At 43.1% G+C, this 22,410-nt stretch overlaps 1 protein-coding gene across 1 annotated transcript; it reads right to left on the bottom strand.

Moving 5' to 3' along the window:
- Nucleotides 1–6,248: 6,248 nt before the first annotated feature.
- On the bottom strand, nucleotides 6,249–10,040 carry LOC139371032 (thiol S-methyltransferase TMT1A-like). The gene is made up of 2 exons (XM_071111066.1): nucleotides 9,500–10,040; nucleotides 6,249–7,825 (listed from the first exon to the last, which is right to left on the bottom strand). The coding sequence occupies exons 1-2, from the start codon at nucleotides 9,992–9,994 to the stop codon at nucleotides 7,592–7,594; spliced, it is 729 nt and encodes a 242-aa protein (XP_070967167.1). The 5' UTR covers nucleotides 9,995–10,040; the 3' UTR covers nucleotides 6,249–7,591.
- Nucleotides 10,041–22,410: the final 12,370 nt, after the last annotated feature.

Here is a 22,410-nt window from a genome sequence, read left to right as displayed (position 1 = left end):
TCATTCAATCCAGGTGTGCAAAGCTCTTAGAGACTTACCAAGAAAGACTCACAGCTGCAATAGCTGCCATGGGGTGTGAAAACTTATGTAAATAGCATATTTCTGTATTCATGTGGCAATAGTTTGAGGAGGCCCTTTCCCATTTCAGCATGACAATGCCCTAGTGCACAAAGTGAAGTCCATACAGAAATGGTTTGTCGATCGGTGTGGAAGAACTTGACTGGCCTGCACAGACCCCTGACCTCAACACCATCGAACACCTTTGGGATGAATTGGTACGCTGACAGCAAGCTAATCACCCAAGATCACTGCCTGACCTCACTAATGCTCTTGAGGCTGAATGGAAGTCCCCACAGCAATGTTCCAACATCTAGTAGAAAGCCTTCCCAGAAGAGTGGACAGGCTGTTATAGTAACAAAGGGAGGTGCAACTCCATATTAATATCCATGATTTTGGAATGAGATGTTCGACGAGCATGTGTCCACATACTTTTGGTACTGTAGTGTATTTAGTAATAAACAAACAAGATAAATATCCCCCATCTGCTATAACAGTACAGTGACTCAAAAACAAGATACAAATGGCAACAACTTAGCTAACGTAAACTCACCCCATTCTGTACAAATGTGCGCAACCGCAACATTCAAACAAGGATACAAAGAAAACTAATGGGTCTGTAGCGACTGTGTTGAGTTCAAAATCTGGTGTGTGAACAACGTTTCTATTCAAGCGTTGATGGACATGGTAATGGCTCTATAGTATTGGAGGAAAGACCCTCCGTTACATCGTGACGTGTCATGCCGTAACGTACAGCACGCATAAAGCAACTATTTCTGTCTTACAACCTCTCTCCACCAGGTGTAGCACTTCTCTCATCGTTTAAAAACAAGAAATGGACAGTGACAGGGGTAAGGGGGGGATACCTAGTCATTTTTTGCGTCATCACTGCATGCGATCATCGTTCTCAAAGCCGCTGTTTGCTTCTAAGATCACTTCAGCACCGCCCTAAAAACCCAATTCAAATTCGACACAAACCTTCAAATAGGTATGAAATGACACATTATATAAACTCTTTATAGTGTTTTATTTACATTTTAGAGGCAATAAGATAAGTTGGACAGATCGAGTGAAAAAAAAAGCAATTTTCCCACACAACATCTCTCCTTCTCACTATCATGCATTGGTTTCGCTTCCCCACCCGCCATTTTTAAAAAGACCCGACGGTGCGCATTGCCTTCTTGAATTATGCAGAAACGGGCAGCGTTTAGGTCATGTCATTTATTTTGTTGGAAAGGGGAGAAAGTGTGCTTTACAATGGTATTGACATTACAGTTGATCTGGAAGTATTATGTTTTTGGGCGCTAAAATAAGGTCAATTGTACAGACCAAGGCGATGTACAAAAGTGAGTGAGTTTACGTTAGCTAGCTAGGCAGCTGACAGGCAAAATGTGGCTAGCAGTAGTGTCTCTGCTAGCATAAAAACAAGTGCAGAAAATGCTGTACAATAACAAAATATGACTAAAACATTGACAACTTTGTTGGGAAACATTAGGAAACAAATACTGTACTCATAGTTCTTGCTTCCCAAACAGTGAAGGATAAAACAGAATAATAATGTTAGCTGAATTTGGTAGTTAATTAACACTGCAAGCCTGCGCTAGCTATGACATCATCAGTCACTCTTAAAGGGACAGGCTTTCTTAAATGTGAATAAAACAAAAATGTATATAGAACGGTTGTCTCCAATTAACAAAAATGTAATTAAATGTTGTTGTATTGTACTGGAACTTATGACAACAAACTCTACTTTTGGGGTTCAATTAAGAAAAAGGTTCTGATAGGATTCTGACTGTGGTGACACAATCCTACAAGATTTATCAAAAACCTAAAGGAACCAATCAGATTACCAATTGGAAAAAAATTGTCCAATCGGATTCAGATAGAGGTCATACAAAACCATATAGGATTTTGAGAATCCTATAGGGTCTGATACGATTACTTTTGATTCCAAATAGGAAAAAAGTAGTCCAATAAGGTTATGATACAGGTGACAAAATCCTATAGGACTTTGTGTCACCTCTATCAGAATCCTATTGGTCTACTTTTTTCCTATTGGAAATAAAAAATTAATCTTATTAGATCTTTTAGGATTCTCGCAGTCACCTCTATAGGATTGTGAGAATCTTATAGGATTATATTGGAAAAAAACTAAAATCCTATAGGATTTTGACTAGGGACTGACTTTTTACTTTTTAAGTCACTTGTCCAAAAATAAAAATAAATGGTCTGTAAACATCAAAAAGGTAATAAAAGTTGTGTTGTATGATGCAAGGAATCATTCCACAAAATAACCATTATTATCACTGGTATTGACAATGTAATTCTCTGATCCGTTGTAACCTTGAGCAAGGCATTTAACCCTCCACAAAGTAAAATACTGCATTAATAGGCCAATGTATAAAACATATGTGGTCCGTCAACCCTCCATCTGGAGAGCTACTGGGTGTGTAGGCTTTTTATATAAACATGCTCAAACACATCAGATCCAGCTTATCAAGGTCCTGTTGAGCAGCTGATATTTACTACAATGTGGCGTGTTTGAGCAGGACTGGAGAAAAAAGCCTTCACACTCCTGGACTCTCCAGGAGAAGAGTTGGCCACTCTGCAACATTACAATTACCACCAAATACTTATGTCTTTACAACATAATTCCATCATTGAATGAACCCGGGATCAAATGGCTAAGGTGGGCAAGGTAACTAAGACATTTATCTCTTTGTAAGGTTAAAATATTCTGTGTTTAGGGGAGATCTTGACAGCATACATTTTTTTCTCTCACTTTGTCAGAATTACATGGCTAGTATTGAATAGAGGAGAATCCTAGCCAATTTTGAGCCCTTGAGAAACAGTTTTTACAACCGTAGTATGCAGCATTGGTTTCATCAACTACGCACCCATATCAACTGCGTGTTGGCCATTTGCAGTTATACAACAGTGCCATTTGAAAGTTATTTTAGGACGTGGGACATGGCAATGACATTAATGCATGCTAATAGCTAAATGTTTAACTAGCAAGATAATCAGCCAAACTATACAATATATTTTGAATTGGCAATCTAGTTAGCCTGTTGTAGGCTGTACCATTATTTTACCTGCTGCGTAAATGTCTCTTTCTCTTCCCCTCTGGCAATGGCCCACTGGAACACACGCAGGTGATGCATACACCATGACTTTTCCAGGATTTTCTTTGCTGACCCAAAATTTGCAGCAACACTGTACTTGACACCCAGCATCCTAAGTAATAACACAGTTATAACATGCTATAGATTGCCATTCTCATTAAAGGGGCTGTAGCGGAGCAGGTTGAGAGCTTCAAGTTCCTTTTTGTCCACATCACCAAAACTAACATGGTCCAAGCACACCAAGACAGTCGTGAAGAGGGCACGACAAAACCTATTCCCCCTCCGGAGACTAAAAGATTTGGCATGGGTCCTCAGATCCTCAAAAGGTTTTACAGCTGCAAAATCGAGAGTATCCTGACCGGTTGCATCACCGGCTGGCATGGCAACTGCTCGACCTCCTACCGCAAGGCACTACAGAGGGTAGTGCGTAAGGCCCAGTACATCACCGGGGCCAAGCTTCCTGCCATCCAGGACCTCTTTACCAAGCGGTGTCAGAGGAAGGCCCTAAAAATTGGCAAAGACTACCCGCATGGCAAGAGGTACCGGAGCGCCAAGTCTAGGTCCAAGAGGATCCTAAATAGCTTCTACCCCCAAGCCATAAGACTCCTGAACAGCTAATCAAATGGCTACCCATACTATTTGTATTGCCCCCCCCCCCCAGAACGCTGCTGCTACTTTTGGTTATTATCTATGCAGTCACTTTAATACCTCTACCTACATATTAACTCAATTACCTCGACACCGGTGCCCCTACACACTGACACTGTACCCCCTTTATATAGAAGCGCAATTGTTATTTACGGCTACTCTTCAATTATTTGTTATTCTTATCTCTTACTTTTTATTATAATTTTATTTTAGGTATTTTATTAAAACTGCATTGTCGGTACCCCCTTTATATAGCCCCGCAATTGTTATTTACGGCTACTCTTCAATTATTTACTTTTTATTATAATTTTATTTTAGGTATTTTATTAAAACTGCATTGTCGGTTAAGGGCTTGTAAGTAAGCATTTCACTGTAAGGTCTACCTGTTGTATTCGGCGTATGTGACAAATAAAATTGGATTTGATGACAGCTGACATAACAGGTCATAACACTGTCATGACACATATTTACACCTGTTGTGACATATTTTGCGTTATTTTGTCACTGGTTATGACCCCTACATAACAATGTAAAAACCCACAAATCCTACCATGGTAGTTATTTTATGGCTGGTTATGACACGTACATAAGTGTCAAAACCCACAAAACCTACCACACAAGGCACAACATTCCATTGCACCATAGCCTACGTGTCAACTGTATGTTTATGTTGTATAGGTATTTTTTTAACTGACCATATTCAATTATCACCATTGTAATTGCACACACATTGATGTCAGACATGAACCTACCCCAATGCTCTGTTGCGGATGACTGGGTTGAATGCAGGTGTAGATTTCAGGAGCAGGACAGGACACCCTCTTTTTGACTGATATAATGGCATGTACGTGATAGGCCCATCTGGCTTATATGATTATGATGGTCATAATGCTTCTTCACAGTGTCAAAGTGTATTTTCTTAGTCCAAGTAAAGTGACACAGGATGGTCATAATGCTTCATGACAGTGTTATAAAGTTATTTAAAATATGATGAAAAAAACATGACTATAAATAATTAATTACAACAAAGGATTTAAGAAACAAACTTTCAAAACGAAAGAACTTCATGGCAAGGATTATTATTTTTTAAATAAATGTGGGTTGACACTCTTATTTAGGTGTCATAACCAGCCATAAAATTACTCAATATATATTACAACAGGTGTAAATATATGGGTCATGACAGTGTAATGACAGATTATGCTAGCTATTATGACATGACAATGTTATGATGTTATAACATGTTATGACACAGGGTGTCAAGTAAAGTGTTACCAAATTTGCTATAACTGGGAAAATCACCACAAACAATAATTATCAACAAATTTGCAAACGCATCTCGCGACTGCATGATTAAAAGACCACTTGTGCCTGTCAATGCAGTCTCCAGAGATTGGGAAGACAGTGAGCAACACATCCGGAGGACACTTTAATCCAATTCTGTTCAGGATAGCCTAATTGTTTTATATTGTCCATTCGGACAACTAAAATCTATAGTCTGCTTGTCTGACAAGCGTTAATGTTGTGGCCCAGCTCAAACATTTTGCCTGTACTTAATTCTATTGTATACATTTCATCTTAAAGAACTCCCTAGTCCTTGTCGATGACAAGGATACCCATAATATGATGCAGCCACCATCATGCTTGAAAATATTAAGTGAAGCTTTGTATTTAGGACAAAGTTATTTTACTTTGCCACATTTTCTACAGTTTTACTTTAGTGCCTTATTCCAAAGAGGATGCATGTTTTGGAATATTTTTTATTCTGTATTCAATCTGTTATTTAGGTTAGTATTGTTGAGTAACTACAATGTTGTTGATCCATCCTCAATCTTCCATCACAGCCATTAAACTCTTAACTGTTTTAAAGTCACTGTTGGCCTCATGGTGAAATCCCTGAGTGGTTTCCTTCCTCTCTGGCAACGGAGTTAGGAAAAACGCTGTATCTTTGTAGTGACTGGGCGTATTAATACACCATCAAAAGTGTAATTGATGGGCCTCCTGAGTGGCGTGGTGGTCTAAAGCACTACGCTTTAGACCACTACGAGTCCAGGGTCTGTCGCAGCCGGCTGCGACCGGGAGACCCATGGGGTGGCGCGCAATCGGCCCAGCGTCGTCCGGGTTAGGGGAGAGTTTGGCTGGTAGGGATGTCCTTGTCCCACTACGCTCTAGTGACTCCTGTGGCATGCTGGGTGCATGCATGCTGACACGGTGTACAGTGTTTTCCTCTGACACAATGGTGTGGCTAGCTTCCAGGTTAAGTGGGCAGTGCGGCATGGTTTGGTTGTGTTTCAGCTCTTGACCTTTTCCTATCCCGAGTCCGTAATCGAGATGCAGTGAAGAGATACTAATTACCAATTGGGAGAAATGACAAATTAAATGAAACTGTGTTATTCATAACTCCACCACGCTTAAAGGGATATTCAGTGTCTGCTTTTATATTCTACTTATTGACTTAAGACATTTCAGCTTTTCCCTTTTAAATAATGTGAACAAATTTCAAAAAACAATTCCACTTTGACATTATGGGGTATTATGTGTAGGCCAGTGGCACAAAATCTCAAGTTAATCCATTTTAAATTCAGACTGTAACACAACAAAATGTGAAAAAAGTCAAGGGGCGTGAATACTTTATGAAAGCACTGTAATGCCAGGAGGAATTGAGGAAATGCCAAACTAAACTATGGGAGAATTGCATACTCCTCACATCCTTTCTCCCTCTCCTCAAAACCTGTTGGAGGAGAAGGTTTGAGTGGCGGGACATCTAGCTTTCTCATCCAATGGATTTTGAGAAGGTAGAGAGGAGGACTTGAGTATCCAATTGAGATTCTCCCTATGGAACATGTCTCAGACCCAGAGTTTATCTGATCAGGTGGTGGCCTATTGGTTAGAGTTTATATCCACTAGATGACAGCGGTCCTCTTCTCCTAGCATTCTGAGCCTCCACTCTCCCTAAAGAAAAAACAGCTTGTTGCCCCATTTGGTTACACAGAGGTGATCTCTTCAGATTAATACACACTCCCTGTATATGCCATTTTAAGTACTTTTTTTGAATAACTCTTTTTAAGAAAAGTGCACAAAACCAAAATAACACTTAGTGGTATGCTGCTGGCTTTCCTCTGAAGCTAAGCAGGGTTGGACTGGTCATTCCCTGGATGGGAGACCAGTTGCTGCTGGAAGTTGTGTTGGAGGGCCAGTAGGAGGCACTCTATCCTCTGGTCAATAAAAATATCCCAGGGCAGTGATTACAGACATTGCCCTGTGTAGGGTGCGGTCTTTTGGATGGGACGTTAAACAGGTGTCCTGACTCCCACGGCACTTATTGTAAGAGCAGTGATGTTAACCCCAGTGTCCTGGCTAAATTCCCAATCTGACTGTCATGGCCATCTAATCATACCTAGCTTCCAATTGGCTCATTCAACCCCAATAGCTATTCCCCAAGTTAAATAATAACGTGTTCTGAGTCAACTTACCTGGTAAAATATGGGTTATAAAATTACACTGAATACATAAAAGTGTCAACAATTATTTTTAAACAGTTGCTGGGATAGGCCTAAGACCAGAGATTTTTATCAAACTTTACTGTAAAGAAAAGAGAAGCCCGCACTCTTGCTTATGACGTATTATATTAAAGCCTGCATAGGAACAAGTGATACAAAAGTTTATTTTTTCTTTAAACCGTCATCACATTATTCCCCACACACTTGCAACGAGATAACTCAGATGTGCAAGTGCTTTTTAGATTTTTTTGTTGTCAAACTTTACTTGACAGCATAGCCTATAATATGTGGTTTGATCATGAAGTTGAGTGGTGCCTCGATGTGCCTCAGTTTGAGCTCAGAGAACCCAGCAGTCTCCAGATGTTTCCATGTCGACCTGACTACTTCACATCCATCCCCAAAGTAGTACCATATCGGCTGGAGGACGTGCTGGAAGAAGTATGTCCAAGAGGATGGGTCTGCCACTACATGCTCTAAAAAGTACAGAGCACCACCCTGTTGGACATTCACAACAACAAAAGTTACCAGTAGTTACAAAGCATTTTGTTCCAACCTTCAGTCCATACCACTGTTAGTAGAAAAATGCATTGTCAGTATGTAGATAGTAACTGACTATTTAGTTGAAACTTCTAAACATGACGGTCTTCTAAAACTAGCCGCAGCAGGGCATTTATGTTTAGTGATTCAAGTGCCTGCACAGTGGTGTATTCGTTGCCCACTAGCTTGTGTTTCTGATGATTCAATCAAACTAAATTGAATTAGTTAGTGTAGCTATATTGCCTACGTTTGGTGCCTGCTATAGCTTGTTGCAACTTCCTAGCTATAGCCTAATATTCATCATAACTTAAAAACTACCTAGACATACTGGTTGTGTTTCAAAACAACATTTACAATGTTAGATTGCCAGTTGAATTACAACCTGCCATTTGATTAATTGTTTTTCAAGTTACCAATAGATTTTCTGAGTAACTCTAATTGCCATCATAATCTGTAGGAAAGTAGTTGTAATCATTTAGACTACAGAATCTACACAGTAAGCCCTAACAATAGTGACCTCAGTTATACACAGAGTACAAAACATTTGGAACACCTTCCTAATGTTAGCAGTTGATGTTAATTCTTTAATAACACAGACCCCCAAAATAGGTTTATTTAAAGAGAATAAATCATAGATGTTTTGCCGAGAGGTAGATGGTCGTTCCTTCCCTGTCCTCAGTGATTCTCTCCCGTGAGTCTCTCCTGAACAAAGGGACAGGATGTAGTTCTATAACCCAGCCCTAGCCTGTGGTTGAGCAATTAGAATTCCTTGCAATAAAACTGGGCCAATGGCCAAATAACAAGTATCCTATTTCAGACTCAATACATATAGACAAATTCCTCCCATGTCTCTGCATTAATCCCTATTACTGAAAAAAAAACAATTTCCCTTGATCGTTAGAACTGTATTAGAACTCTCTCCTCTGCGTTATGTATTATCTTAAAATATTCTTACATTAGCATTGAGTCGCACACCCTTTTCCCCTCAGAACAGCCTCAATTCGTCAGGCCATGGACTCTACAACGTGTCCAAAGCATTGCACACAGATGCTGGCCCATGTGGACTCCAATGCTTTCCACAGTTGTGCCAAGTCGGCTGGATATCCTTTGGGTGGTGGACCATTCTTGAGAAACAAGGGAAACTGTTGAGCATGAAAAACCCAGCAGCGTTGCAGTTCTTGACACACTCAAACCGGTGCACCTGGCACCTATTACCATACCCCCTTCAAAGGCACAAATCGTTTGTCTGGCCCATTCCCCCTCTTAATGGCGCATATACACAATCCATGTTTTAAATAGACTCAATGCTTAAAAGTCCTTTGAACCTGTCTCCTCCCCTTCATCTACGCTGATCGAAGTGGATTTAACAAGTGACATCAATAAGGGATCATAGCTTTCATCTGGATTCACCTGGTCAGTCTGTCATGGAAAGAGCAGGTGTTCCTAATGTTTTGTACACTCAGTGTATAACAAACTGCCAGCAGCGCGTTACTGACATTTCTCTGAAAAACATCATTATGCTGAAGGGTTATACCATGGCCAATATTTTCTATTTGAGAGTGGATGCATTGTTTCCTTTCCAAATTGATAAGCGCTCAAATGATTACACTCTAAATATTAAAATCAACTTACAGGCCTCAATATGCGATGCGCCTCCTGCAATGTTCGCGGTATGTTGTTGACAGAACACAGCACCAGCGTGCAGACGACAACGTCCACAGAGTCATCTTTCACTGCCCCCATGTCCTCTCCGGAAGCGACCACAAATCTTTCAAATGTTAGGTGATCATTGACAGCCATACTTTTTTGTAGATACTTCTCGAAGTGAGGATTGGGGTCGGTGCAAACCACCTTGCAACCAGACGGGTAGAATTCAAAGTTAGCCCCGCTTCCGCAACCGATCTCCAAAATGCGAAGCGGGCCATTGCCTTTGGTGAACTCTGAGAGATTGCTGAAAAGATCCTTCTTTTTGTCGTTCATTTTCTTGTTGTAGGTGAAAGATATCTTGTAAATTAGAAATGGAAAGAAACGCTTGTAGATGCCATATATGCCAACCACTTCCATTAATTGTAGTGGCAACGTTACTACCTTGAAAATAAACGTAAATAAATTCATAAAACAAGTCATTTTGCGTATGTTGAGCTGCAGAAGTTGATACAGTCGAAAGAATGTTTTGTTTCAAGCTATTCGTCTTCTTCTGTGTATTTTTTTTATGACTGCTGGCAACCAACTTTAAAGTTCATTACCGCCACCAACTGGACTGGAGTGTGGACCAGAGACATGGAGGCACAGCTATGTAATGTGGAAGGGAGGGAGGGGTAAGTCATTAAACTGTCATTCTTGTTTTATTTTTTCATGAATGTGTATGTTTGATGTTATGTTTGGCCTATGCCATGCCTCTCACCATATCCCAGTGAATTTTCTTGTACGTAAAGTAAATATCTGTGAAAATCAGACAATAGAAATATCTAATTTAGTGGAGAGCCTCATTCTGGTCCAAGTATGATAATTAGGGTCCTCACGGAATCCAGACATTAAAAAATATTAAAACATGTATTACCTTAGTAAGGAATCAACTAATGTATTGAAAATGTATTAATTTGCCCAAATGTATCATAAGACATGAACAAAATGTATCAGTGATACAACGAGACTTCCCCTGCCTTCTGGTAGATAGATGGAAAGGCTTTCCTAAAAACATACTCAATTACATGTTCACTACAAAGAAGCTTACACTTTCCTGGCAGAATGATTTAATTGTTGCATGTTGCGTTTATATTTTTGTTCAGTATATTTCAGTGCCAGAAATATGGGAGGGAAAGGGAGTGATTGTTATTAGATTTGAGGAGTAATTGGGTTGAAGAGCCAAGATTAACTGAACTGCTGGGGAAATTTTCAGGGAATATAGGTTTTAATTATGTATTATGTTTACTTAGGGAGACGAGAATATTGGGTAGGATTTAGACCTTACACATCTCCTTAATGTTCAAGGTCCCTGAGCGTGACACGTAATGTTATTGCACAATTTAACACAGTTAGTTATATTTCACTTATCACTTTTCACTATTGCCCGTTCCTGAATGAGTGAATCTACTGTGTCCCTAATGTCCTCCTTATTTGTTCATAAGGGTCAGTGCATGTGGCACAAATTCATTTTTGTACCTGACCAGTTTGCACAGGGAGAGTCTGTAGCGCTTCCTGGATGGCTGAAGCACAAACTCTGAGTTGAGCACATGGGAGGGGGGCTCTGATATTTTGTTTGCCGTCCTCAGCATGTTTGTGTGGTAGCTGTCCAGAAAGGTTTTGATGGTCAGCTTGACAATATTTTTTTGGGCAGTTTTCAGCAGACTTGACACCCTGGTTTTTGCCTGTACTGTGTGTTGTACCAAGCAGTGATGCAGTGCTGCAAAACACTCTGGATAGTGGAGCAAAAGAACATGTTCAGTATTTCCAAGGTTGCCCCGAAAGACTTCAGCCTGCAGAGAAAGTGCATGCACTATTGCACCTTAGCACACACATAGCACATAGTCTACTTTGACACTCCATCTCAGGGCATGGTCAACATGTACTCCCAGATATATATATGAGAGTAGACCTGCTGGATGTGTTCACTGTGAATGACTACCTGGTTTTGGTCAGCCACTGACCTGGGCTCAAAGATAACCTCCTGTGTTTTTGTGACATTCAGGACAAAATAGTTTGTCACATCACTGCACAAGGCTGTTTACACTGTCTAGGTACAGTGGGAGGTTGCTGTTGTCCTCCAGTAGGGCCAGCAGGACAGTGTCATTGGAGTACTTAATCATAAAATGCTTGGTGTTTTGACTTGTGCAATTGGTGTACAGAATGAAAAGGACGGGTGAGCTCACACAACGTCCAGTTCTTTCATTTTGGCTAGTAAAAGGTGCGTTTGTATGGTGTTAAAAGCAGAGGAAAAATCTATAAAGAGTGCTTTGGCATATGTTTTTGGTTGGTCTAGGTGTTTCAGAATCAGGTGTGTGAGGGTGGTCATTGCATCCTCTGTACTGCGCCCGTTTCTATATACTAGCTGGTAAGGGTCTAGTTTCCTATTTGCAGAGAGTTTTAGGTTCAGAGCCACTATTCTCTTCAAAGATTTGATGAGCATTGTGGTCAGAGCCACTTGTCGGCAGTCATTGTGCTCCTTGGGGAATGGCTTTTTCGGGGTGGGGATGAAGTGAAACGTTTCCAGGCCTGTGGTATTGTGTGTGAGTCGATGGATAACTGGAAGATGGGTTGCCAGACTGGGTCAAGCTCTTCAGCAAAGGTATTGAGGAGGACTGGGCTCACATTATCTGGCCCAGAGGCCTTTCTTGGGTTCAGTTGTTTAAAAACCTTTGTGACCTGCTCTGTGGTAACAATGATTTCCTCTGTGTGAGAGGCGGGGACAGTCTGTAGGACAGCAAAGCAGTCATTTGTGTGATTATGGGTGTCAAATAACAGGTTCAGTTTCTTCACAAATGTGGGCTCGTCACCTATGTGGAGGGGTTTACAGGGTGCTGACATGCCGGCCATGCTCTTTATGGTTTGCCAGGCTAGCCCATTGTTCCTGCAGTGATGATTCACCAACTTCATCAAATGTTTTCATAATTTATCTGCAGATAAGCGCTAAAAAGCCTAGGCCTACCAATAGGTAACCAAATGAACGGCTCTCTCACTGATGCAATTCGGTAGGTTACACTGACTGACGAGACGAGAGTCACTCACTGTCTGGCCCCGACATGCCAGGAAAGGAAACCTAGGAAATCCTTTAGGTTACTTGTCCCAATGCGATACCATAGGACATACAGTATAACCAAGTTGCATTATTTATGAATGGCAAAGGGATATAGGAGATCGACTTTATTCAGTCAGTTCCAGTTCGACACCTTTTATAAATGAATGTGTCAGAAAAAAATGATTAAGATATGCCGTGGATTTTGACTCATCGTTACAACTTACATTACATTGGACGTGAAAATTCATGTGCATTATGCTCTCTCCCTCCTCTGTGTATTTTTTTTGGACTGCAACTGGAGATCTGTATATAATGACAATATGCTCATTTCTCCGCCCTAAAACGGGAGTCATTGTCCGGGAAGGCAGGCATCAAGCTTAGTTCTAAAATAAGCCCATAGAAATGCATTGGGCTGTGAAACCTCTTGCTTCGCTTCTTCCTCTCTTCTGCATTGTCCTGTCATCGTTCGCTTTGTGACTGACAGGCGCCTATCCTACCAATAGATTGTTAGAAGACGCATATCGTTCATTCTAGTGGGAGAAGTCTTGCTGGACTGGCGAACTGAAGCTTTTAAATGAAAAGTAGCCTGGTTAATATGAAGTGGAAAATGTAGCTGGCTGAAAATGAGTCTGTAACCGGTTGATTAGCCAACAGCTGGCGCTTAATGAAAACATTGGTGGTAGCGAGCTGGAGAACATATTCATTGTAGCTTCCCACATTAGCTATAGCAAATAATAATTCAACAAAACTATGGCCTACAACCAGGTGTGGTGCTAGGGTCTCAGCACAGAGGGGGTGGATTGGTCTCGAGGGGCCCTTCTGACCAAATCATTTTTTAAAGTATAGCTGATATGGCCAATCATAAATGCAAATTAGGCATTATCACATATTGAGCCATGCAATCTGATTTCCAATAAAACACACAGAGAGATACGGTGTTTCACTTTGCCAGACACAAAAAAAAGAAAACAGGTTGCCAGTCGGCCGCTAATAGCAAAACAATGTTTTAGCACCAAGAACGTGTCGCTCTACAAAGCGTAGCGGCCAGGAGAGCTCCACAGGTAGTCGGCACCATGGTCAGCAGCACCCAAGCGAAGATTCATCAAAACCATTCATCAAAATCATTAATCTAAGGCATGAAGCGGTTGTTTAGTAGACAAAAAGGCCTACATTCAAAGATAAAGTAGATACGTAAGTCTACAACTCAAAAACAGATACAGTGTAAGCAACACATGGCAGGCAGTGTCTCTCTCTCTCTCTCACTCTCTCACACACACACACACACACACACACACACACACACACACACACACACACACACTCTTTTTCACTCTTCTCAGCCAATCTTGCCATTTTGTAGATTGATTTAGCCTAGTAGTCAATTTGTTAATTCCATCATCATGCATTCCATAAAACAAAATAATAATCCCAACAAGTGAACGAACTATGTACAAATCAAGGTCCCATTTTAAAACGTCATCTTCCCCTCATTCATGTTGTCAAACCACTTTGTAAATGTCTATGTCTTGCCATAGCCACAGGACGTAGGGGTGCTGCAGCACCCCCTGAAAAATCAGAATTATTTTGTATATTTTTTATCGCATCACCCTAACCCGCAAACATCTTCTCGTGGCTATTTTTCTTGCTCAAAACAAAGCAAAGTGAGATTGGATAGTCTGGCCTCATTCATGCATGCACACGAATAGCTCTTGATGAGCTTCATGCGACTAGAACTTCGCTCTGACTGCTGATGGGAATGGTCTTGTAGATTCTATGGAGAATGGTCAGATTCGGTGCATGTCGTTGGCAATGAGGAATGGTAGGTCTGCGTCAGTGTTGAGATCCATGGTTAACTCGGAATACAGAGCATTCGGAAAGTATTCAGACCCCTTGACTTTTTCAACATTTTGTTACGTATGTTAGAGCCTTATTCTAAAATGGATTACATTTTAAAAAATCCTCATCAATCTGCAGACAATACCCCATACCGACAAAGTGAAAAGAGAAATACCTTATTTACTTAAGTATGCAGACCCTTCACTATGAGATTCGAAACTGAGCTCAGGTGCATCCTGTTTCCATTGGTCATCCTTGAGATGTTTCTACAACTTGATTGGAGTCCACCTGTGGTAAATTAAATTAATTGGACATGATTTGGAAATGCACACACCTGCCTATATAAGGTCCCACAGTTGACAGTGCATGTCAGAGAAGAGAAAAAAACAAGCCATGAGGTTGAAGGAATTGTCCATAGAGCTCTGAGACAGGATTGTGTCGAGGCACAGATCTGGGAAAGGGTACCAACAAATGTCTGCAGCATTTAAGGTCCCCAGAAACACAGTGGCCTCCATCATTCTTAAATAGAAGAAGTTTGGATCCATCAAGACTCTTCCTAGAGCTGGCCGCCCAGCCAAATTGAGCAATTTCACCTTGTGACAGAAAACGTTTGACCTCTGTCATTGCCAACAAAGGGTATATAACAAAGTATTGAGATAAACTTTTGTTATTGACCAAATAATTATTTTCCACCATAATTTGCAAATTAATTCATAAAACATCCTACAATGTGATTTTCTGGATTTTTTTCTCATTTTGTCTGTCATAGTTGAAGTGTACCTATGATGAAAATTACAGGCCTCTCTCATCTTTTTAAGTGGGAGAACTTGCACAATTGGTGGCTGACTAAATACTTTTTTGCCCCACTGTATCCCAACCAGAAGCCATGGATTACAGGCAACATCCACATCGAGCTAAAGGCTGGAGCTGTCTCTTTCAAGGTGCGGGACACTAATCCGGACACTTATAAGAAATCCCGATGTGACCTCAGACGAACCATCAAACAAGCAAAGCGTCAATACAGGATTAAGATTGAATTCTACTACACCAGCTCTGACGCTCATCGAATGTGGCAGGGCTTGAAAACTATTACGGACTACAAAGGGAATCCCAGCCGTGAGCTGCACATTGACGCAAGCCTACCAGATTAGGTAAATGCATTTTATGCTCCCTTCGAGGCAAGTAACACTGAAGCATGCATGAGAGCACCAGCTGTTCTGGACGACTGTGTGATAACGCTCTTGGTAGCTGATGTGAGCAAGACCTTAAAGCAGGTCAACATTCACAAAGCCGCGGGGTCAAACGGATTACCAGCACGGCTACTCAAAGCATGCACGGTCCAACTGGCAAGTGTCTTCACTGACATTTTTCTCCCTGACCAAGTCTGTAATACCTACATGTTTCAAGCAGTCCACCATAGTCCCTGTGCACAAGGAAGTGAAGGTAACCTGCCTAAATGATTACCGCCCAGTAGCACTCACGTAGGTATCCATGAAGTTCTTTGAAAGGCTGGTCATGGCTCACATCAACAGCATCCTCCCGGATACCCTAGACCCACTCCAATTTGGATACCACCCCAACAGATTCACAGATGACACAATTTCAATCGCACCCCACACTGCCCTTTCCCACCTGGACAAAAGATACACCTATGTGAGAATGCTGTTCATTGACTACAGCTCAGCTCTCAACACCATAGCGCCCACAAAGCTCATCCCTAAGCTAAGGACCCTGGGACTAAACACCGCCCTCATCAACTGCATCCTGTACTTCCTGATGGGCCGCCCCCAGGTGGTAAGTGTAGGCAACAACACATCTGCTGATCCTCAACACTGTTTGGTCACGCAGTTGTGGGTGAACAAGGAATACAGGAGGGGACTAAGCACACACCCGAGGGGCCCTCGACTCCAACACCATCATTAAGTTTACTGACGATACAACAGTGGTAAGCCTGATCACCAATGATGATGAGACGAGGGAGGAGGTCAGAGACTTGGCCGTGTGGTGCTCATGATGCTCTCTGCGCTTTTAACGGACATCGGAGACTATCACAGTGCAGGTGCATTTATACGGAGACTTGATTACACACAGGTGGATTGTATTTATCATCATTAGTCATTTAGGTCAACATTGGATCATTCAGAGATCCTCACTGAACTTCTGGAGAGAGTTTGCTGCACTGAAAGTAAAGGGGCTGAATAATTTTGCACGCCCAATTTTTCAGTTTTTGATTTGTTAAAAAAGTTTGAAATATCCAATAAATGTCGTTCCACTTCATGATTGTGTCCCACTTGTTGTTGATTCTTCACAAAAAAATACAGTTTTATATCTTTATGTTTGAAGCCTGAAATGTGGCAAAAGGTCGCAAAGTTCAAGGGGGCCGAATACTTTCGCAAGGCACTGTATATCCACAGTAAAACGAGCCCTATATCGACATAACCTGAAAGACCACTCAGCAAGGAAGAAGCAACTGCTCCAATACCGCCATAAAAAAGCCAGACTACGGTTTGGAACTGCACATGGGGACAAAGATTGTATTTTTTGGAGAAATGTCCTCTGGTCTGATGAAACAAAAATAGAACCTTTTGGTCATAATGACCATTGTCATGTTTGGAGGAAAAATGGGGAGGCTTGCAAGCCGAAGAACACCATCCCAACCTATGTGATATCCAATGCTTTACCCAAGCCCACAGGGAGACGTCCCAGGGCAGGCTGCACAGACTTCAGACAATGTGAATGGCAATAAAGTTTCCAACCCATGATGGAACTCGTAGCCCAGTCGATTAGGGGGTTGTGCCTCTGGAGCCATGAAAACCCCAAAATCATGGTGTGGTATCCCAGGAGGTCTACCCCAGGGGATGTTAATAGAGAGGAAGTATGTGAGGCGACATTGGCTCCCTCTGCTGGGAATATGGGAGCTGGGCACCCCGACACAGACAGCTCTAAGTGGAGGCAATTAGAGGAAAGTCCCAACCAGCCGTGGAGGCCAAATAGAAGGAGCACGGTGGCACCAACACCAAGTGAAAAGAGAGTGAAAGGAGAGAAGAAGGAACAAGCCAAACCTCAGTGATTTTCTTTGTTATGTTTATTTTCTGTCTTAGTAAAGTTGTTTTTGCAGACAAAAGCCTCCCTGTCTCTGTGTCAACCCAACACCCCACGGTTTACCACAATGGGTACATGAGGAGAATCCAGGATCAGAAACGTCATAGCCTCACTGTGGTTTTCTGACACTCGCAGGTTGATAGGATCCGTATTGTAGGTGACTCTGCCCATAGAGCGCACATTCAGAGCTCTGACGTCCATCGGGATGGAAAGGGGTTGAGTGGAGATACCCAGCTCCGACACCAGGGAAGTGTTCATAAATTTCGTTGGCCGCAGAGTCAATGAGCACCCAAATGGATTTGGACTGGTCTCCCCACAACAGGGTAACATAGAGACGGTTACGAGTAGTGAGAGATTGGAAACTCCCCTTACGGTTCACCAGTGTACTCATCTACTGATGAGCCTGGTCTTTTAATGGGTAGGTAGGATTGTCCTGTAGCTCCACAATACAGACAGCTCTTAATGTTTAGTCTGCGTAACCACTCAGCAGGAGACAATCTAGCCCTGCCCAGTTGCATGGGCTCCGGAGGAGGCGAGTCGACAGCCTTCTATGATTTCCGGAGGAACTCGGGTGACAAGATTCTCTCGGAAGACAAGATTTCTGACAAGACAAGACAAGACAAGATTTCTGTGATTCCTCAGAGGCGAGGTGGAATTCAAGGACGAGCGAGAACGTAGCCGATGGGCGGTTAAGTTCTCATACCTGCCCATCGATCCAGATGGTCAAGGCTATGAGGGAGTCGAGGTCCATGGGCAGTTCCCAGGCTGTGAGCTCAAATTGAATCACCTCTGATAATCTGTGAAGGAATGTATCAAACAGGGCTTCCGGGTTCAGGCATTCTCAGCCACCAACATGCGAAAAACCACTACATAGTCTTCCACACTACGGGAGTCTTGACGTTGTTGGAGCAGCTTACAAGCAGCCTCTCTCCAGACAATGGAGAATCTAACACTTTTCATATCTCCGCAACAAACTCCTCCAAGAAGGCTGCAGCTCGAAGATGAGGGAGCACTGGGAGAGAAATGGACGGCAGGTTCCAGAATCTCCAGCGTAGCGCTCCGGATGAGGTAAGCGAGGTTCTCGGGACCCCGGAGTAGGCTGGGAAGAAGTGCCTTTGGTGGCGGGATTGCTGAGAGTCTGGGGGATTACTGTTGTGGCTTGCTGCCTAGTTAGGAATCCGTGGAATTGCCTCCAGCAATGTAATGAACGCATGGCCATGGCGTTCTGCCAGGGTATGGAGTCCCTCCATAAGACTTTGCATTAACCCCTCATATCTTCCAATGGTGGTTCCATGGGAGGAGACAGCGTTGCAGAGCTGGTCCGAGTCTGCTGGGTCAGTCATGGTCAGTTCGTACTATCACGGCTCAGGCTAAGACCCAGATGCAGACACAGGAGGCGGATAGTATGAGTCTCAGAGTTTATGACAATACAAGGGGCAGGAAATCAGTAGGTCAAGGCAGGCAAAGAGTCGTAATCAAAATCAGAGTCAGGCAGGTATAGGACGGCAGGCAGGATTGGGGTCAGGACATGCAGAAAGGTCCGAGCTGGGAAGACTAGAAAAAGCTAAAACTAGAGCACAGGAACATGCTGGTAGGACATGACGGGACAAGACGAACTGGCAACAGACAAACAGAAAACACAGGTATAAATACACAGGGGATAATGGGGACAAATTGGAAATACCTGTTGGGTGGTGGAGACAAGCACAAGACAGGTGAAACAGATCAGGGCGTGACACTAATTATATATATTTTTTAAGTCTGATAAAAGACATGAGCTCTGCTTTGTTTTTTGTACAGGCTGTACACAGCTGTTCATCAGTCTCTCATTCACAATTTGACAAGCACTTGACAATGCCTCGAATTTCCTGGCAGCAAATATATAATTCACAAGTGATAGGCTAATATTGTCACTCATAAGAGTATTCTTGATTTAATCGTGTCTTTATATATACTAAATGACTTATGTGCGAATTTGTTTTTATTTAGAATGGACCATTATCATGCACCTGCCTCGAAACAGGGGCAGGGGAAAAAATACTTGTCATCTACAGTATGCACTTAAATAGCGAATGGAGGACACTACAGTGGTTAATTTTCATTTCATCCTGTTTTAAAGAGAAGCAATGCACTTAACATTAGGAAAGTTGACACATAAATATAGTAGGCCTAGCCAATAGAAAGCTGATGGGATCATCCTCTTTTTAATAGAAGCCATCACTCTGTTTTCTTACGCAATTGCACAGCCTATTGAAATGTTGCTCATCATGAGCTCATGGGCATTCATGAAGTGTTTGATTCAATTTTGGATACATTTGTATTGATGTCAGAGTGATTAGAGGGACAATAGAGTGCTGAGTACCAGGCAGTTAGCCAGTTTTGTAGGCTATTAATGACCATCAGTAGCATCAGAGGTTGGAGAAGCCTAATTACCGGGACTAAACGGTCATGTGAAATTTGACTGCCATCATGACTCGTGACCACCAGTGTGGTAGTAATACGATCACCGTAACAGCCGTGGTTACGGGCGTGGAGGCCATGCTTCCATCAACACCAGCCTCATTAGCCGCTGTCAGGCTAAAGCAGTGGTTGCAAGCATGACGGATGCAATTACATTTTTCTTATTCTCTCGCTCTTTGCGTTTTAGCGCACCTGACTTGTACTTTTTATCCATTTGTCGCCTGAATGTAACTTAGCTAGCTAGACATGACCTGATGAAGTTAAACTCATGCAACAGACAGGGTTGTCAATCAAATATGTCAGGCCTGGGTAAATTTGTTTTCATAATTTAAGAAGACAATAACTAATGTTGTTTTGGTATTGTAAAGGAAATAAAGGTCAGAACGTGACAGTATCCCCCCCAAAGGTGCGGACTCCGGCCGCAAAACCTGAACCTATAGGGGAGGGTCTGGGTGGGCGTCTGTCCGCGGTGGCGGTTCTGGATTGGGACGTAGACCCCACTTCACCACAGTTTTTGTCCGCCTCATTGTCTGCCTCCGTGGCCTCTTAAACACGGCGACCCTCGCCGCCGACCTCGGACTGGGGACCCTAGAAATGGGTCCCGAATGGACGGGAGATTCCGGCAGCGCCAGACGGACGGGAGACTCCGGCAGCTCCGGAGTGAAGGGCAATTCTGGCATCGCCTGGCTGACTGACGGCTCCGGCAGCTCCTGGCTGACTGACGGCTCTGGCGGCTCCTGGCTGGCTGGCGGCTCAGGACAGACGGGAGACTCTGGCGGCTCAGGACAGATGGGAGACTCTGGCGGCTCAGGACAGATGGGAGACTCTGGCGGCTCAGGACAGACGGGAGACTCTGGCGGCTCAGGACAGACGGGAGACTCTAGCGGCTCAGGACAGACGGGAGACTCTAGCAGCGCTGGAGAGGAGGAAGGCTCTGGCAGCGCTGGACAGGCAGGAGCACCTGTAGGCAGAAGACGGAGAGACAGCATGGTGCGGGGGGCTGCCACCAGAAGGCTGGTGCGTGGAGGTGGCACTGGATAGACCGGACCGTGCAGGCGCACTGGAGCTCTTGAGCACTGAGCCGGCCCAACCTTACCTGGTTGAATGCTCCCGGTAGCCGGGCTGTGCTGGCGAACCGGGGACACCATGCGTAAGGCTGGTGCCACATACGCCGGCCCAAGGAGACGCACTGGAGACCAGATGCGTAGAGCCGGCTTAATGGCACCTGGCTCGATGCCCACTCTAGCCCGGCCGATACGAGGAGCTGGAATGTACCGCACCGGGCTATGCACACGCACTGGGGAAACTGTGCTATCCACTGCATAACACGGTGCCTACACGATCCCTCTCTCTCTCCGGTAAGCACGGGAAGTTGGCGCAGGTCTCCTACCTGGCTTCGCCACACTCCCTGTGTGCCACCCCCAATAAATTTTTGGGGCTGCCTCTCGGGCTTCCAGCCGCTCTGCCCTGCTAGCTCCTCATAATGCCGCCTCTCTGCTTTCGCTGCCTCCAGCTCTGCTTTGGGGCGGAGATATTCCCCTGGCTGTTCACAAGGTCCTTTACCGTCCAGAATCTCTTCCCAAGTCTATTTCTCCAAGTACCGCTGCCTCTCCTGCTGCTGCTGTTGCTGCCTGTTACCATGCTGCTTGGTCCTTGGTTGGTGGGTGTTTCTGTATCCCCCCCCCCCCCCCAAATGACACCTGCCTCTGACTGAGAACCATACTAGGCCGAAACAGAAACCAAACATAGAAAAACAAACATAGACTGCCCACCCCAACTCACGCTCTGACCATACTAAAAAAAGGCAAAACAAAGAAAATAAAGGTCAGAAAGTGACAATAAGCAACACCAGCTCAAGCAAATTCCAGGATTTAATGAAATCATGTAATGTATCATATTATATATACATTTGGCATGTGTTATAGTGTTAAATGATGGTTTGAGCCTTTCAGTGAGATGGACAAAAGTTTCAATGTTACATATTGCATATTGAGTTAAATGTTACAATGTTGCCATTTTTCTCTGTCTCACAATGGTACCAATACTAGCCTCATGTCAGATCTGTTTGTGCTCTTGCAAACTCCATTGCTCATTGTCAAGCCAAATCTGTTTGGCATGATAGCACAAACAGCCTGGCACTCAGACTATGTTATCAATAGATAATCTGAGTAACACTGTTGCCATGATTTGTGTGAAAGTAGATTTAATCATCAAGACCACACAGAAAGTCCTAACATTAGTGGGGACTACATTTATATAATCCTAACTGTTGTCAAAAGGGAATAATTCCTGACAGACCTAGGCTTGTTTTTTTACATTTATCTGATCAACTTATTTTTATTATACTTTTTACTATGTTGACAGCTGATGGATGTTAGCCTATTGCTTTCATTCCCATGCATAAGCTCTC

The sequence above is a fragment of the Oncorhynchus clarkii genome, chromosome 17 (genome assembly GCF_045791955.1).
Source record: "Oncorhynchus clarkii lewisi isolate Uvic-CL-2024 chromosome 17, UVic_Ocla_1.0, whole genome shotgun sequence".
Classification (NCBI taxonomy): domain Eukaryota; kingdom Metazoa; phylum Chordata; class Actinopteri; order Salmoniformes; family Salmonidae; genus Oncorhynchus; species Oncorhynchus clarkii.
The sequence above is the reverse complement of the archived record's forward strand: the minus strand, read 5'-3'. Positions and strand labels throughout refer to the sequence as shown.

Coding starts and splice junctions, on each gene's coding strand:
- LOC139371032 (XM_071111066.1), bottom strand. CDS start 9,994: ATGACTTGTTTTATGAATTTATTTACGTTTATTTTCAAGGTAGTAACG. Junction 7,826..9,499: donor CGCATCGCATATTGAGGCCT/GTAAGTTGATTT, acceptor AATGTCCAACAG/GGTGGTGCTCTGTACTTTTT.